Source organism: Phocoena phocoena, chromosome 6 (assembly GCF_963924675.1).
Source record: "Phocoena phocoena chromosome 6, mPhoPho1.1, whole genome shotgun sequence".
Taxonomy (NCBI): Eukaryota; Metazoa; Chordata; class Mammalia; order Artiodactyla; family Phocoenidae; genus Phocoena; species Phocoena phocoena.
Window position 1 is genome coordinate 22,356,572 of NC_089224.1, and position 18,163 is coordinate 22,374,734.

The 18,163-nt window shown below is 53.6% G+C and overlaps 1 protein-coding gene across 1 annotated transcript; it reads right to left on the reverse strand.

Moving 5' to 3' along the window:
* Positions 1-15,499: 15,499 nt before the first annotated feature.
* GADD45G (growth arrest and DNA damage inducible gamma) lies at positions 15,500-17,062 on the reverse strand. The gene is made up of 4 exons (XM_065878859.1): positions 16,902-17,062; positions 16,539-16,640; positions 16,197-16,410; positions 15,500-16,110 (listed from the first exon to the last, which is right to left on the reverse strand). The coding sequence occupies exons 1-4, from the start codon at positions 16,952-16,954 to the stop codon at positions 16,000-16,002; spliced, it is 480 nt and encodes a 159-aa protein (XP_065734931.1). The 5' UTR covers positions 16,955-17,062; the 3' UTR covers positions 15,500-15,999.
* Between the last annotated feature and the right edge of the window lie 1,101 nt (positions 17,063-18,163).

Below are 18,163 nucleotides of genomic sequence, written 5' to 3' on the forward strand. Positions count from 1 at the left end.
TTTGCCGTCTGCGGGAGGTGAAACCTGCCAAGGGCAACAGAGAGCTGGGTTGGTCCTGCCCTTCAAGGAACCACATAGCCATGACACGGACAGAGAGCCCAGGAGAAATCAGACATGCCAGGGAGAGTCCAATGTGGAGGCCAGTTGGGCAGTGGGGCCTTTCAGGAGCGGCCCAGGGGCTTGGTCAGCACCAGAGAGACCCACGCAAGGCCAGACCCAGATATAACGGGAAGACCACTCCAGGAGCAGAGTCCCACCCAGACTAAGGAGACACCTCTACCAACTGCATGGACCCTGGAAGGCGGTACAGTGCCCAGCACATCTCCATGTGGCCATGGGCAAACCAGACCTGCTCACAGGGAGACCTCAGGCCCCCCACATGCACACACAGGATCCAGTGTCAAATGAGAGTGAGTGGGGCTTCCCTGGTGGCACAGTGATTAAGAATACTCCTGCCAATGCAGGGGACACGGGTTCAAACCCTGGTCTGGGAAGATGTCACATGCCACGGAGCAACTAAGTCCGTGTGCCACAACTACTGAGCCTGCGCTCTAGAACCCCTGAACCACAACTACTGAGCCTGCACTCTAGAGCTCACGAGCCACAACTACTGAGCCTGCGCTCTAGAACCCACGTGCCACAACTACTGAGCCCATGTGCCACAACTCCTGAAGCCCACGCACCTAGAGCCTGTGCTCCACAACAAGAGAAGCCACCGCAATGAGAAGCCGCGCACCACAACAAAGAGTAGCCCCCGCTCGATGCAACTAAAGAAAGCCCACACGCAGCAACAAAGACCCAATGCAGCCAATAATTAATTAATTAATTGTTTTTTTTTTTTAAATGAGATTGAGGGGCCCTGCTCAAGGATGTTCAGAACTGCAGGGCAGTGACGACAGAGCATCAAGCCAAGCACAGGGTCAGAGTGACTGCATAGGTTGCAGGCTGGTCTTGGACCTCAGTTTCTCCCCATCTTCCTCACTTTCAGTTCTTCATGCTAGAGAATCTGAATTTAGAAAAGAAAAAGAAATCTGTCCTCTGATTTAAGCTGCCCTGTATGTGGCACTGAGATGAATTGTGATGGACCTAAAAAGAAACTTTCGGAAGCACGGAACTGGCTGGCCTTGCAGCTATATTTACTTCACTGAGCTTGTTAACAGCACCACGGCTCAGCAGGGGCACAGCCAGAGAGCCTGGCGGTGGGCAACGCTTATGACTTATGACGGAGCAAATGTGGTGGCAAAGGGCAGCCCAGTGACCCCTGCTCGGAGGTATGGGGCCACACACAGCATGTCGTCAGCTGGGTCCCTCACACTGAGCTGAGCTGCAGCCGAACAGTTAAGAGGCGCATACTAGCAAAAAGCCTTGTACTGCCTAACGGTGAGTAAGAAAACCTGTGCTGAGCCAAAGGAGTAGACAGAAAAGTTAATGCTTTGTTTTAAGCTAAAACAACGCTAATTATTGACAACCCTTAAAAAGGTCAATTTATTATCCCATTGCTATGTGCCACATTTCAACAACACCGAAAATGCCCAGTGAAGGGACAAAACCACCTAAAATGCATGGTGCTCAGGGTTCCACTGACTGGCAAGGCCAGCATCATCCCAGGAAGCACCGAGTCAACCCAGGCACAAGGGTGGAGGCCCCGTCTCCCTGACGCGCCTCAGTCCAGCTCCCACAGCCTGGGCAACCCATGGCCACCTCATGCACAGGGCTCCTTTACCTGCAGACTTGGCTGCTGTCATGGTCACTTGGCCTTCTCAGAGCAATGACCAAGGTGTTGATTATGAAGTAAGCTATCGCTGTCTGATTTGAACGGGCCCATCTCTGCACACCTGGATGTCTGGTGGAGGTGGCCACCTGCCTGCTGATCCTGCAGCATCCACAGTGCTGTTCCCAGCTGGTCCGAGATCATCCCCTCCCCCGCAAACCACAGCTGCTGGTGGACAAGACAGACCCTCAGCTCCCAGAGGGTAGGAAGTAGCTGACAACCTCAGAGCCCCACACTGCCCAGCCCAGTCTGTCGCCTAGAAGGAGAGCTCCCAAAACATCTGCAGGGTGACCACACCCACCTCTGCCCCTGTCAGGGATCCCCAGGAGAGAAGTCTGTGTTGTCCTTGAGAGAAAACAAGCCCCAAGGAGAGCTGCAGCGAAGCCAGGGAGCCTCATCTCTTCACTCCAAAACATTCCACGGGAGCTAAGGGGAAACAAGCTCTCCATGCAGGGGCTTTGACCTAACCACTGTAAACGTGCGCACTGGCCCAGCAGAACCTCCAGGAAACAGGTCTCATCCATGCCATCTCTCCCTTTCGTAGCCCTCCTTCCAACTCCTCTTAAATTCTTCCATCAAATATACCAGGGTGGGGGTGGCCTCAGATTCATCCCTTTTCAGCCTGTGAAACATCCCAGAATGGTCCATGAAACAAAAAGATAGAATGAGATTTCTGCACTGTCTACTTGGGTTTTGTCATAGTTAGTAGTTTGTCTCCAGAACTACCTTAGGTCAGCTCATCCGTGCTGGGCTCTGCATGAACCGCCACAGAGAACGCACAGCTCCTGTCCATGGGGTTCACGACCCTGGTCAAAGACATGCTGAGGGGGGCCATCTAGAACCACATTATAACACCCACTAGCGGGTGTGGGGCTCACTCTCTCTTTAAGGACCTGTGGAAATGATGGAAAATCAGAGATGAGCCGCAGAGGCGCTGGAGACGTGGATCCTAGGCTGGTAGAGATTAGGACTAAGGGAGCTCTGAGCTTCCCTCCAAATCCCAAATCCCGCTTCCCAGGAGCCCCGCCCCTGGAGCTGCCCCCTCTCACCTGTTGTGCATTGAGCTTCAGTTCTCTTGAGCGAGGCACCCAGGGACAAACTGAGCCCCACAGCTTTTCTTCACGCTGCTGAGCTGGCCTCCAAGGCAGGTCAAAAGGAGGCCCTCTGAGCATCCCCCCGGCACGTCAGCTTCTCCCATTGGCCCTCCCGAACAAGCAAATGCCCTCTGGTAACTCATGGCCCTGGCAGGGTGGTGGCCACAAGACCAAGCAGCCAGCCAAGGAACCACCACCTGCTGGGGGCGCCCTCTCCCCCGTCTTTGGAGGGTGGCAGGGTGCTGGTTGGCAGGGCTGCCCTTAAAGCTGCCACAGGCTGCAAGTCACACTTTGTTCAGAAGTAATAACAGCTCTTAGGCTGCATAATTGACCCAAAGAGGCAAGTCTTCGCTGCGAGAAACAAAGGACGCTCAGTACTGCCTGGCTGCAAACCAGCTGGCCGTGGGGTGTCGAGGGCCTCTCACATGGGCAGCAGTTTCCCTGGCCCACGAGGTGGGGGGTGGTTGTTTCTGATCCTTTCCTCCTGGACGGCCTGTGCATGGAACACGCTCATATGACCCAGGACTGAGCAAACTAACCAGGCAGGGCCCTGGCGAGCCACTCTGAAGGGACATAGCCTGACAGCGGCCGGGAGCCTACAGAACCCACCTGCTTTTCCTGCACTTTCTCAGCACAGCCCACTGCTGGAGGGGGATCCTGCTGGCAACCTCCTGCCCTCCTGTTGCTACCCCAGGCCTGCCAGAAAGATTGGAAAAGCAGGCAGGTGTGTGTCTTCAGTGCCAAGAAAGAAGGCAGGAAGGGAAGATGGCAAGCTGTGTTGATGGGGAACCAGAACAATAAAGGTAAAGTACCACTTAACACAAAGATAAAGATATCAGCAGTACACGAGGTCCTGCCAGCAGAAGGCTACAGGGCAGTGTGAGGACAAGGGCAGGTCATCCCAAGTCACCGAGAGAGTTGGCTCCGGTTCCCCCCTCCTTCTCACTCAGATTATTTCCCTCCCTCTCATCTGGCTCCTTGATTTCAGCAGATATCCAAGAAGTCCAGTTGTGATACACAATTCCTGGACCAGCTTGAGAAGGGCCACAAAGCTGAGCCCCGGGAACCTTGCTTCGATGATCTTTCAACAACAGCAAATGTGGACATATGTGTAATTTCAGTTGCTCTCTGGCTTATGACACAGTAGCTCTGCAAGGCCGCTGGGGACTGCAGAGCCATTCCATCCCCATGTCTGGTGGCCTTCACTCTCTGCCAGAAAGATGGTGTGACACACCAAGGCTACCGGGAAACCCTCTCTCCTTTCGTTTTCCAATAAAACAGAAATGCCACCTCACCATGTACCACAAGTACTTTAATCCCTTTCATGTTCAGCTGGGCTGCCCGTGGCCCAGCTTCCTCACCCTCCAGAGTACGTGTTTCTCCTGGTGGCTTCTCTGTCTCCTGAGTTCATTTGCTGTTGTCCCCAGCAACCCCAGTAGATCCTCCTTCCACGAAACCTCCCATGGTGGCCGTGTTGAGAAATACACATTTCCCTGATGGTGAATGATGAGACACAGACAGTCCTACTGAACAGCTTCCCAGAGCCCCCATGCGTTCCCTGAGAAGTGAGCCCTGGGGTGGTCAGGATGCGTTAATGGGAAAGGTTGACCAAGGCGAGGCTGCCCCCGGGGGTCAGCCTGGTGGTCATGCAGACATAATTACCCCAGGGTCAGGTTGTGGGGTGGGGAGTCCCTAGGTGAAGCTGCAGCCTCACATTCAACATGCGGTAGAAAAGCAGCATTGCTCACGTTCCAGGTAGGAGAGAGGGATCCAACCTTTACAGGGCGTCCACTATGGACAGGGTCACACGGGGCACCTTCACGTCTTTACTCAGTCGGCTTCAGCAGTGGCCCCACGAGAGACGTCTGAGTGGGCTCAATGGGCGGAAGAGGAGACGGAGCGGCTGGGGGCCAGGATCAGATAGTGGGGCCAGCCCTGGGCAGGGGCAGCTTCACTTGCTAGGAATCTGCCTTCCCACAGGTTTGACCTGGAGCAGACCCCAGCCCGAGAGTTTTCTTCCTGCCCTGCCCACCAGAAAGCTTTATCTGGGGAGTCTCTGCTCCCTGAAGATATGCAAACGGCAGCTTCCCTCTTGCTGAGGTGAGTTTGTCAGCCAGGCACACAAGCAGCACAAGCAGTGCAGGCAGGGCCGGCTCTGGAATCCACTCTCTGTGCCAGAACCTGGCCCCGGGCAAAGGAGACAGGCTCCCAGGGAACCCTGAGAGCTCAAGTTCTCCTCACTGACTGCTAACCTGTGCAAGGCCAAGCACGAGAATGAAAGCCACCAACTTGCAGCTCAGAACAGAACATTCTGTGCACCGGCTGTCTATCTATCACCTTACCCTGGTATTCCAGAAGTCGCAATGTTCCCATAGTTTAATCATTTAGTGGAAACCAAGCGTTCCAGCCATTACTTTTTACGTACTAGCTTGTTTATTTGAAGTAATTTGCAGCCCTGAGAAAAACAATAATAAGGCAAGTGCTGTGGACAGAGAATGCTTGTAGGAAAGAGTTGCGATGAATAGTTACCCTGTGGGAAAGGCAGAGACCTTTTGGATCCGTCAGCTCTGAAATAGGGTTGCCTCCCTGCATTTTTTGAGACAGATGTCAGCCTCCACGGATAGGAGCAAAAGCAAGGAAAAAGGGCTGCAAGCACTGAGATTTTGTGCAGCTCGTGGCTTGGTGACAGTCAGAGGAAGACAAGGGTGAGAGAGTACATCTCAGAAAGTGCAGCCTGGGAGAGTGAAATAAAATCCAGAGAAGCACTGTCTGTTGTTTTCCAGCGCTCACAATTTTAAAAACAAACTGCCAGGCATGTTTGAAAGGCTCTCGCAGGACACGGCCATGCCATTGAGCCTGGGGTTCTTGTCTTTCTCAGGGCGCCTTCACCCTCTGAAAGGGAGCTTCCCTTTTATTCATGCATCCTTGGCCGTCTGAAGTCGGTAAAGCAAAGCCTGCTGACTTCATTTCATAGCTGCAGGTCCAGCAAGGTTGAGAGATTGGGCCTCACAACAGAGGACTATGGAGATGTGTGTGTGTGTGTGTGTGTGTGTGTGTGTGTGTGTATGAGTGAGTGTGTGGATTTGTTGGAGGAAGCTGCTAATAGAACAGATTTTTGTGGGACCGTAGAAAGTTGGCATCTTATAACTGTGAGACTTGAAGAGCTCATGGACTTCAATGCTTTGTTTAAGAGCAAAAAGGCCTCTAGCTTGTTCCTAGAGGCACTGAGTGACTGAGGCAGGGACTGACAACAACCCAACCAGACCTCAGGTCCGGAATCAATAGGTGCATTAGGTACCTCTGAGCCCACAGGTACTGTGCGAGGTCAGAGTTCTTGAAAATATGGACATCAACACTCAGAGAGGTTCCAAGAATCCTGAGGTCACAGCTGGAAAGTGGTCCATGGTCAGGCATTCAAATGCAGGCCCCCAACTCCCCCACTCTCCAGGCTCCTAACACAGAGCCTGGCCTCATGCCTAATAGGGGCAGGGGCCTGGAACCAGCTCCTGCCTCATCAGGTGGCTGGCACCTCTCTTCTTCTCCATGGCTACCTCTACAGGGTCCAATCCACAGGGTCCAATCCACAGGGTGGGGCAGACCCCTTTCCTGCCAGGGGTCAGCCAGAACTAGTGCGCTGTGGGCCGTAGTGTGTTAAATGAAAGCAGAAACTCCCATTCAGGGTAACTTTAGGGTTAGCCCCCCCGAACCTAAGGGGTGCAGGGGAGAGCCTCTGTGCCCTCAGAGCTCACAGCATGATCCAGGGACCTGCAGCTGCAGCACTGCCCGGGACTTGATGGGAAGGAGAAGTCTCCAGGGCTCCAGATGCTGTACAAAACCCCAGGAGATGGGCAGACGCTTGTGGGCTGCTCTCCCCAGGGCCAAGAAGAGCCACCAGACAGAATCTGGTGGAAGCCGGCAAGAGTGACCCCTGGAACCCTGCTCGGGGTCCCTGGCCTTCCTCTCAGGCACATTTCTCCCCAGCCCCCAAAGGCAGCCCTGGAAGATCCCCTGCCCCCTCTGCCTCACTGGCCACGGCCTGTCCCTCGCCACACGTGAGCAAAGAGGCCTGTGCCACAGTGGACAGCAGGACCTGGAGCCACGCCTGCAGGTGGCCTGAGCCTTGGGGCTGAGCGACTTTTTGAGCTTGTCATTTAGTGCCCAACTGTCCTCCTGTCAGCAGAGAAAAGTGCATAGGAGGGATGCACAATGTCTCCAGTTCTGTTGCTTTGTAAAAATGGGGGACCTCCCTAGTCTTTAAAACCACCAAACAAGCTGAGGTGGCTCTAGCCATGTCCTCTGCAGGCCTCGTCCTGCAGGCTTGCTTCCAGGCCCTTTGCATGCATTTGCCCCTCTGCATCCTTATACCACCTGTGAGGTGGTCCTGCCTTTCAGATGACCCAGCCAGTAAGCAGGGGCATTCCTCCCCAGACCCTAGAGGCTGACACAGGGCCTCAGTTCAAGTGACTGACGGGGTGCTTTTGGGAGAGGGGTCATGAGGAGGCTGGAGAGCATTGGGGGGCCTCTGCCTGACTCCCTCCTGAGAGCACCACGTGAGTCCCACATGGATGCCATGGAGTGGCCTTTCGCACCTCCTTTGTCTGAGGTCTTCCGCTGAGTCTGAGGAGAGGCAGCCTGCCCTGGCTGAAGGCACCCTGTGGCCAAGGGCGATTCTGCAGAGCAAGAGTGGCTGGTGCACCTGCTGGCAAAGGGGGTCCGAGTGGATGCCACCGATAGTCAGGTCTCAGCGTTGGCCCTTCCATGCAGGCACGTGTCGGGTGTGCGGCTTTCTGATTTAGGCACAGTCGCAGACCTTGCTTTGGCCAATGACAGGGGAGAGGAGGGTCAGGTATGCTGGGCTCAAGGCCAGGTGTTCTCAGGGAGGGTGGTCAGCCCAGAGCACATGGGGAGGAGCTTCTGACATAGGTGCGATGCAGGGGGCGGGGCACTGCCAGGGACAGGGCTCCAAAGCAGGAGGGAGAGGGAAGAAACACCGACCTCTCCCCCCGACCCTCCGGTTGGCCAAGTCCAAGGAGAAGCCCTGGGGCAGAGCCTGGGCAATGCCCTCTTCCAGGCACCGACCAGAGGGGGCCCAGGGATCCTGTGCTGGAGAGTGCCAAGCACAATTGCACCTCGACTCGATTCCAGATTTTAGCATATCGTACTAGTTGATAGTTTTAGTACTCAAACCTAAATCATTGTATGAAATTACCTTATTTTTTCCCACCAAAAAGGGAAGAACAGTGAGTTAACAGAGGTCTGGATTAGAACTGAAACCCCTTCCTCACTGCACCCGGAGGCGCACGTCCAGCCCCGGCTGACTCCCAGTGCGTGAGGGTCTCTCGGCCCCTGCTGAACGGCTCCTCTTTGCACAATCTGATGGCCTCCCCATCACTGAACCCACTCACTGTCTAACAGATGCTCAGACCACCCAGATGTTTCAGATAAAGGATCCATCTTTCAGAAATGTGAAGCCATACTCTCCATGGGGGAACATCTGAGGGGACCTGGGCCAGGGTGGAGGTGCAGGGAAGCCAAGTCCTGGGGCTTTGCTTGGGGGGGGCGGGGTGGCAGGGTCTGGCCGGGGAAGGCTATGGGGAGGTGGGGCGGGGCTGATACCACATCTGCAAGGCTGGAGGGCGCAAAGCCTGGCACCCTCGGGTACCAGTAAATTGTCCATGTGGACCACAACACACCCTCATGCCAACTTGCTGAATAACCATGCACTGAGCTGAGGAGGGGATGTGTCTTCTGTGGAATTTACCTAAGAATTTTTAGTGTTTGTAAACATCCTTTAAAGAAGACTTTTCTTAGCAAAGAGCAGCAGCGCACACCAACTAAAAGTTTACGGATGATTACATTCTGTACTTTGATGTTGTTCTTCCCTCAGAGTGGGTTATATCATTTAAATACACCTCCGAGGGACTCACTAGCTCAAACCTGACTCAGAAACAGGACTCCAAGCTACTCTCCAAGAGGGCACTCCGGGACCACCATCCCAGGAATCACACTCCCGTACTTAAGGCAGGCCTGTGGCTCCAGTGAACCAACAGAATCCAGCAGGGATGGCACCACGCCTATGTAGGATGCTCAGGGGGAGGCCGCATGGGGAGGGAGAGCCGCTCAGACATCCTGGCACCTTGGCCAAGTCCAGTCTTCCACCAGGCCCTCCAGGTACCATCTCAGGCAGCTCCAGGTGGAGCAAAAGGATTGCAGAGCCCAAGCGAGCCAATCATGAGAGACAGTTTGGGGATGGTTTGTTCTGCAGGGAAACTGAGACAATTGCCAAAGTCCTCAAGCTGCTGAGGGACCCCTGGGCCTACCTTCACTTCAACACTTGCTGGTGCCAGGTCTCCCCAGGCCCTAGGAGTATCAGACACACTGGAACCTTCAGAAGCCATCCTGTCCCCCCAGGAACACCCCACACCCAGGTCAGTCCTCAGTGGCTGACTGCTGTTCCCATCCCCATGAGGCCCCATCCTGCTTCTAAGCAGGATGCGCTACGGTTTCCTGCTTTCTGCAGAAAAGAGCCAAGACCCTCCCACTGTGTAGTCCGTGTTCACAATTTCACTGCCTGCTCCCTGCTCTTCCTCTTGCATCCTTCTTGAAGTGAGTGCTTCTCACTGTTTGTCTTCCTATTGATTTTTTAAAAATTGGTGTTGCTTCTTGTAAAGTTTAACATCCTCAAATTGTCTAGGATCTATATTCCGATACCAGATGGGCACTCGGCAAATGTGCTTGGTGATGATGGTGACCATGGTGATCAAATGATGACGATGATGATGAAAGATTAAATCCTACCCCAGCTCCTACGACAGACACCAAACCAACGTTCCTGCTTACATGGTTCTACTTCTCCCTCTCTCATTAAGCATTCAAAGTGCAGTTGTTATAGACTACATGGCAGGATGTAAGGATGATGTGCGTCCATCCTCCAAAGAACACAGCTTCCTTCCACCCAGTGAGACCGTAGAGTGAGCCTGTCCCAAGTACCATGATGGAGTCAAGGTATTTCAGGTGAAACCCTCTCCCTCTCTGTGAGGAACACTCAGGCTTGTAAACAGATCTCCACAATATATAAGAGGAGACTTCAGAGGGTAGAGGAGGAGGCCCGTGAAGAAGTGGGAGGAGATGCGCCTGATGTTTGGAGCAGGGCAGGGCAGTGAAGCAACAGGAATCTGTTGGTCCCAATAGTCTCCAGGGAAAGGGGGTAACACGATGACACCGGTGTCATGAGAAGGTAATTGACTGCCAGCAATGTGGGAGGTGGGGATGACAACAGGGGGGCAGACAGGCAGCTCAAGACCAGCACAGAGGGGCTGGAGGGTCTAGATCTGAGAAGAGGAGACCCTGCACCAAAGGTGTGGAGGAGAGAGACAGGTATGGAGGAGAGGAAACGGTGGGGAGGGAGGGACAGGTGGGGAGGGAGGCACAGGTAGGGAGATAAAGAGATGTTTCTGCAGCAGGAAGGGCAGGTCCAACTACAGGGGCACTGCTGGCGGCTGGTGACCAGAGAGGGAGCGAACAAGGTCTAGCCCAGGCCTTGGCCCATCGGCCAGGCTGTCATGGGAGCTGAGAGGTGCAATAGTCCCCTTATCCTGGAATAGGCTGCCGGAATTGGGTGGACAGCTTCTTCTCCAACAGCATAATCAGGATTGATGCAGGACAAGGGCTTCTGCTTGGGCAGAGGAGTCCCTGACGGCCAAGGCTGGGTGGCCCAGCAAAGGCACAGGGCTTCACCCCCGGCCCACATTTCCCTCTGGCTTCCTCAGCAGCACCTGAGTGGGTAGTGGTTTCTCCGCAGTGTTCTCTGTGCTTTTGGAGAACCTGGGGGCCCAGGGGCCTGGAGACCACATGGAGGGAGACTGCCTGGTAGTCCTGGCCCTGACTGCACGGGGAATGGGAGCATGGGCTCTGAGGCTGCCCAGTAGGACCCCAATCCCCCGGCTAGCCAAGCTGAGCATGTGATGACTATGGGCCAACCAACCCATCTGTGGGCTTTATCTCATCATTGTTTTGGGCCCACAGAATCAGAACTTGAGTGATTTGCAGAAATCCAAGGACAGAAAATGAATGCACAATGGTTTTTAATGGGTCTCCCGATAGCTGTGCCTAATCCACCATCAGTGTCCTCCTTCCTGGAATTTTAGCATCGAATTCCTCTCCATGCAAAGAGTTCCAGGAATCACTTTGCTGCTGTGAATCACTCTACAGAACTTTGATCTTGCTGAGAAAGAGGATGCTTTCTCCAGTCTGTTTCTTTTCTTTCCATTTTGCTATTTATTGCTATAATAATGTTGCTGCTTACAATTCTATTCACCTGTACTTTATCATAATAAAAATCCAACAAATTTGAAATCATCCTCCAGAATTACTCCTACTCAGGAAAGACATGATGTAAGTGAATGTCACCTAGGCCACCATCACAAAGTTGGGGGATAACTGCAGAGACCACAAAAAAAGCTGAATCACTTCAACCACCAACCTGCATAACCAAAGAGCTTGCAAACTTCAACCCAAAGCAAACCCCAAACACTGAAGAAAAAGAATCATGAAAACCGGCAGCAGATCCCACCTCCCCTTGAGGTGAGAAAGTAAAACCACATCAGTCACTTGGTATGAGATACAGAAATGCTCAGCGGTTATAGGATTAGAGCCCATTTGGAGGGAAAAAAGCTTCTAGGTCTTTTGAACAATGTTCCCATGACTGATTTTACTGTCTCCACTGAGGTTTTCAGACCACAAGAAACATGCCTGCTTTCCTGTATTTCACTGATCTGCAGTCCCCACATCCAGAAGCTGGAGAGAGACAAATGCATCTATTCTGTGCAACAGGAAGCCACAGCAGCAATAAGAAAGAGAACTTGGCTTTGACCAAAATATTACATTACCAGACAATTAGGCCAGGTTCCAAACGTCACGGGCAGGTAGACCCCACGTTCTGATCACATACTCCCAGCCGCCCTGGAAGCAGCCCCAAGGTGCCAGACAGCCCTTGGCCAGCCTTGAAAACAAGGATCCAATGGGTGTGGGACACAGCTGGACGCCCCCCTCCCCTACCCAAACACTCACCTGCAACAAGCCACTCGGGTCCACAAGAACCCGTCAGGAGTCCACACCTAGAACTGTGCTCCAAACAGTAATTGCCAACTGAACGAATGAAGGAACCAATGGACGAGTGAATGAGGGAATGAATGAATGAGTAACCCATCTCCCACCCCCAAACCCAGTAGCCAAGGGCCGTGCCCACCTCCCCACCATGAGGTGGAGAAGCAGCAGCCCCTCCCAGGCCCAGCTCACAGAGGCTCTAAAGGTCTTTGCTGCCTCTTGGGCTGGAATCTTGCAGCCCTGGGGGTGTTTCCAGCAGCTTCCAGCAGGAAATCCACCTCCTGGAATCCAGACTCTTACAAGCAGCCCTCACCCCTCACAGATGACTGCTGGCCACACCCTCCCCGCCACCTGGAAGAGAGAACATAAATCAGGAGCTCTTCATGTGCACACCTTATTTGCCAAGAGAAGAGAAATATCTCCTGGAAGATAAAGAACGAAAGTTTGAGCTAGATTTAAAAACAAGGCTGCTTCCAAAGACCAAGTATAACTTTGCCCTACAACAGAAATCGAAGGCTCCTCATGGGTCCAGGCATACCCCCGTCCCCAGCTGGTCTCTCCACACAGGATCACACCTCACTGCCCCAGTTAGGCTGTCAAGTGTCTTCTCAGTGGCTGGGGAAGGACAGTTTCCTTTTGACCTCTGGGGGGACACACCCCATGAGGAGTGTACGGGCTGATAGCTTGGAGAAGCCTACAGAAAAGCTCAAGAACTCTGAAAAGAAGGGAAAATAAATATCTGCTCCCTGAACTGACCTCACAGCCTTGCTTTGTTTGCCGACATCCTTGCTTTGCTTCCAAAAAACTCTATCGCTGTTTTTAAATGGCTCTCTGTGAGCCTCGAGAGCGATACCCATTGTGCCACTGAGGCTAATGTTTTCATTAAATGTATAATACCTAGAATGACAGCCTTTAAAATTAAAACAAATCTTGGCAATCATTTTGTCCTCTTGTCTTACCAAAGAGAGAATGGAAGCCCCAGCTCCTTGTGTGTATGAGGGTTGCCTGACCCCCAGAGCTACTCCCTCTTTCATTTCTGTATTCGTTTCATCTTTACAACAGCGTTTCTGCCAGTGCAATTTTTTATAGCCATGATCAGATGCAAACAATTTTGTCTGAACTAAAAGATGAGCGTGATTGACACTCATTGCCCTGGGGTGGGCACAGCCTTGCTTCGGGCCTACAAACAGCTGGCATCTGTCTTGCTTGGTGAAGCCTGTGGGGTAAATAGGGCTCCCTAACCAGTGTGCACTGTCACTCCTGTGCTGGAGCCTGCTGCAGCGCTGAAGACCCTGACCCCCAAGGTCACTGAGTGACATGGGGGCATGCAACAGAATGTCAAGGAAAAGAAGCAGGAGACAACCAAATGCAGGGGAAGATGAGCTTCTTAAAAAATGTTGCATGTGGTTTTGTATATTGCATGGTATGTACACCTCAGAGATGTAGAAAATGCAAGAAGGAAATACACCAAAATGTGGAGACGGCCCATTACAGCACTTTTTTCTTTCCTGTTTTTGTGTTTTACAAGTTTTCTGCAATGAATACATAAAACTTTTATAAACATGTAAAGTTATGAAAGTAAGTCTTCCTTCCCAGATGTGTGGCACAGCAAGTAGTGTTGGGCCCTGGAGCCAGACATCCTGGTCCAAGTCCACCAGTCCACTTGATTTCTATGATCTTTAACAAACTCTTTCATCATAAATACAGTATTACTGTCATTAACATTCATCCAGTGCTTTCTAGATGCAGGGCATCGTGCTAAACAGTCTGCATGGATCACCTCACTGTGCATGCGATAATTAGTTTATCTAAGCATTACCACTTAGAGTTGTTGGAAGTATGAATACGATAATGTGTTTATAAGCACCGTGCATTTTATTACCTATCCTATGGAGTATTTCATTTTAATAGCATTAAATGCTTGTTCACACCTCCCACAAAAAAATTAAGCACAAGCTTTGGGGCTGGCACTATGTCCAAGCATGCATTTTTTTTTCCCTGTAAATTTTCCTAGCCCCTGGGGTTCCAACAGGTGCCCCTACTGTAAATTCTAGTCCAAGAAAGCCAAGTTTCTTAAGGTCTGCCAAGTGACTATTCTTCAAGGTTCAGTGGGCCAGCAGGAGGGTCTGCCGCCTGCTCTATGCAATGCTCTGCTACATTTACTCATTGAAGGGTACATTTTAAAGTAATTATGCCCCATTTGTGTTTACTATAGCATGCTGTGGCAAATGGTCATTAGGCCAGAATGCAGACTGCTGTAGAGACCCACCCTGCAAGGCTCCACTTCAACCAGGAAAACTCAAGGTTTTGAGCAGCCGCAGGTGAAATAGGAATGAAACTTGGGCACAAACACAGCTGAATTATTTCACTGGGCCTCTGTCAAGGGGGATTTTAAGAGCTGATGAATGTGAAACGAGACGTTTTCCTTACAGTAGAAATAATTAAGTTTGTACAGTCCTGTTCTGTTAATTCTTTCACGATTTGGAGAGAACTTAAAAAGTGGCACCCAATCAGCTACCTGGGACTGCTGAAAAATCGGTAGAATTTTCTTCTTAGAAAAATAGCACACTACCCCTCCTTTGCCTAGAAGGCTCAATGGACCCCTGGGCAGCTTGCTAACAGCAATCTAGCCCCGTGTATATTTCCCCTGCCAAAAGCAGTGTAGTCAGGCACCAGCGTGAAATCAAAACATTGGTCTAAGAAAAAAGATTGATTTGCTCAGTACATTCCCCCCTAGATCCTCCTTAAGGAAAGTCTTTGCCAAAACAGATTTCAATTATTTTTCTCCTATAAGTCTTTCAAAGCTGCTGTGAATAGCAGCAGTCCTCATAACTCTGATGTGGGCAGAGAACACTCAAAATAGTAGATAGCAGATGCCGGCCCCACTCAGAATTGCTCACACCTATTTGTGTAGATGCTGCCTTCCCATTTTTGCTCAGATCTTCTGAGTTCTATCACAGCCATGACAAAATGATGACTCACACTTAAATGCAGTCATCATGTCATATGCGATATTAATACCTTGGTGACATTGCTGTAAAGTGCCATTCCTTTAAGAGGAAAAGGTTCCTGAGAGAAGTCTGCCACCATCCTCAGGGACTACAAAGGGCAGCGCCTGCAGAAGGCAAAGCTCATTGTGCAGGAAGGCGCTGGCTGCATCCTGCAAGCTGTTCTGATAAGCAGCTGTTGGAAAGGAGGGGTCAGAGGAGAGAGAGGGGCAGGGGAGGGAAAGGCCTCTGTTATCAGGTTGGATGGCCAGCTGCTGCACTGATGTCTTATCCCAAGTATGCTCCTGTCTTGAGAGTTTAAAATTTTTCCTAAAGGGAGAGAAATAGGAGCAGGGCTCAAGTTCTGCCCTAACACCCAGCTGGCGTCCCCTCCCCCACTTCCAGCACCCCAGGAGCCTGTAATTCAGCCCCAACAGGAAGATGGAAAAAGTGCCATCGAGTTCGTGAATTTCAGAAGTCAACAGCCCTGCAAGCCACCTCCCCGCAGACAAAGATCCCCTGCCTTCAATAAAGAGAATAAGTTTGTTTCAGTACGTTTATTGTAAAACTCAAAGCTGCAGCAGCATAATCCTTCAGAAAATGAAGCATCACCCGTGTCCGTTTTGAAACCGCACTGCATACTGCTAAATCCGTCAGAGCTCCTGTAACTGTTGTACAAGTCCAGGCCGCCTGGCCTTGCCTTTCTCCTCCTTTCTGCCGGGAGTACAGGCTGCTGAGTCACTCCTGCCCGGCCAGTCCGTCCTTCTCGGCCGCGCGGCCAAGGTCCCGCCTCCGGCCTTCCTGGGCGAGCAGCCGCTCCCCACACTTGTAGAGTCCTGGGCTGGGGCCAGCCTGCCCCTGCCGCCGCCGGGTCCCTCCTCGGGAGGGAGCCGCACCTCCTCGCCGCTCTCCACGCGCCCCCGCCTGCCAGTCTCCACGCCGCACTCCGGCGCCCTCGGAGGGCGCATCCACAGAGCCAGCCCCGCGCTAGGCGCCCCGGGGCGTCACCACGTCGATCAGACCAAGGATACCCGCGGGGCTGTCACTCGGGGAGGGTGATATTGGGCACCCAGTCGTTGACGCTGCGACTCTCCTCGCAGAACAGGCTGAGTTTCTCCAAGGCGGGGTCCTTCCATGCATCCTCGTTGGGGTTCTGCGGGGAGAGCGCAGAGGTCAGCCTGGCTGGCCACTGGCCGATGACGGGGGCGGGGACGACATCGGAACGAAGGCGACACTCACCGAAATGAGGATGCAGTGCAGGTCCCCCGGCGCACCCGCCTCGTCGCCGGTACCCACGATCGCCGCCAGCCTCTGCACGTCGCCCACGCGCACGATGTCTATGTCGTTCTCACAGCAGAACGCCTGGATCAAAGTGAAGTGGATCTGCAGCGCGATGTCACCCTCGTCCTCCTCGTCGGCGGCCAGCACGCAGAAAGTCACGTTGTCGGGGTCCCTGCGCGGGCGAGCAGGAGGTGGTGAGGTCGGGTCGGGGAACCCGGGGTGACCCTCGCCGCCATCTCCCCGGTCTCCCTGCAGCTCCTCCCGCCCCGCTCGCCTTGCCCGGGCCGCGTCTATACTCACACGTTCAGAACTTTGGCTGACTCGTAGACGCCGGCGGTGAGGCAACCCTGGCGTTGCGCAGACAGCAGCAGCTCGTGCAGCGCTTTCCCGGCGCCCTGCATCCTGCGGACGAGCCAGCGCCGTGAGCGGGGACTAGCAGGAGGGTGCACCGGGATCCTCAGGCCCGGGGACGCACCCCCAGCGCCCAAGTCCGGCGCGCCAGTTCAGTGCCGTACCCCCGGCCCAGCCGGCACACTCGCGCCCGGCTCCCACCCAGCGGGGTCCCACCCCAGCGGGCCCGAAGACTGACGCCCAACCAGCCACGGCCAGGGCAGGATCAGGATCCCCGAGCCCAAAGACGTCCGACGCTCGGCGCCGAGCTACCTGGCCGTGCTTTCGGGAACCGTGTCCTGGCCGCGAACTTCTTCCAGAGTCATGTTGCGATTGGCGAGCAGCAAATTATCCACAAGAGGAGAGGGCGGAGCGGACGCGAGCGAAGACAAGAAGGTCTACTGCCCAAACCGGCGCGCCTACCACCAGCTAGTTAGACTCGGCGCCGCCGCGCGCCCTTATATAGGCTGGGCCCTTGGCACAGCCAGCTGGCGCGAGCCTGCGCGCCCATTGGCCCGCGCCCGCTTTCTGATGCAAATGAGGCGGCGGCCGGAGGCTCGTGCCAGAAGGCCACGTGGGGAGGGGTGCGGGGGATGACAATGCCTCAAATCTGCCGCTTTTGTCGGGGTGTTACCAGGCAGACTGGAGCCTGCAGATTTCATCTCGCCTTTTTGTTTTTCTTAAGTCCTTAAAAGGAAAAAGTTTTAAAAAAAGAAAGGAAAAAAAAAACCTTGCTGACTAATAGTACGCTGCAATTTGTGAAACGCACCTTTGGGAAATCTAATGAATTTTTTTTTGCATTTATTTTTGTTGCTACCTTTCTATTTTTTTCTTTCCTTTAAATTTGGAGTCTATGAAACCATTGCTTTTAAACCGGAACCTAAAGTAAAAACACGCAGCGCTGGCTTTAAGCTTGCAAAAGGCCTGAGTGCAGCCCCCTCCAGCTGACACTACGGCCCAGAGCGCGAGGTTCTCCTAGCACAAACAAGGCCCCTACCCCGGCGAGCTGAAAGGTCCTAGCCAACCTCCCCGCCCGCTGCAGAGCCCTGCGGGGCGCCCGGGCGCGCGAGCAGATTGCGGCCGGCGCACGCGGCTCGTTTGCATTTCTATGGAGGGTGCATAATAGCGGAGATCTGGCGTGTGGCGGTTTGTAGGAGGGACAATCGAGGCTTTCTCTTCATAGCGACACTGTCCACCTGCCGCTGGGTGGGGTAGGAAGGGCCCGCCGCGCGTGGAGGTCGCCAGGCTGCTCGGCGCGTGGGGGTCGCGGCCGCGTGCCGCTCCTGTGCCCCTCGATGCGCGCCCCCTACACGGGCCCTGCTGAACGTTTGCATGTAATGCCGCCCACCCGGTTCTAGCACAAGTGCGGAGCAGCAGTGGGAGTTGGAAGGGACACCTGGCTGCTGCACCGTCTTCACAGACGGGTGCGTTCCGCCCGGACCTCTAGGCTCCAGGCCCCAAGAGCTTGGGGAACGCGGCTCGGAATCCCTTTCCCGGGGCGCCATCTACAGGCCGGCCGGAAAGACCCTGACCAT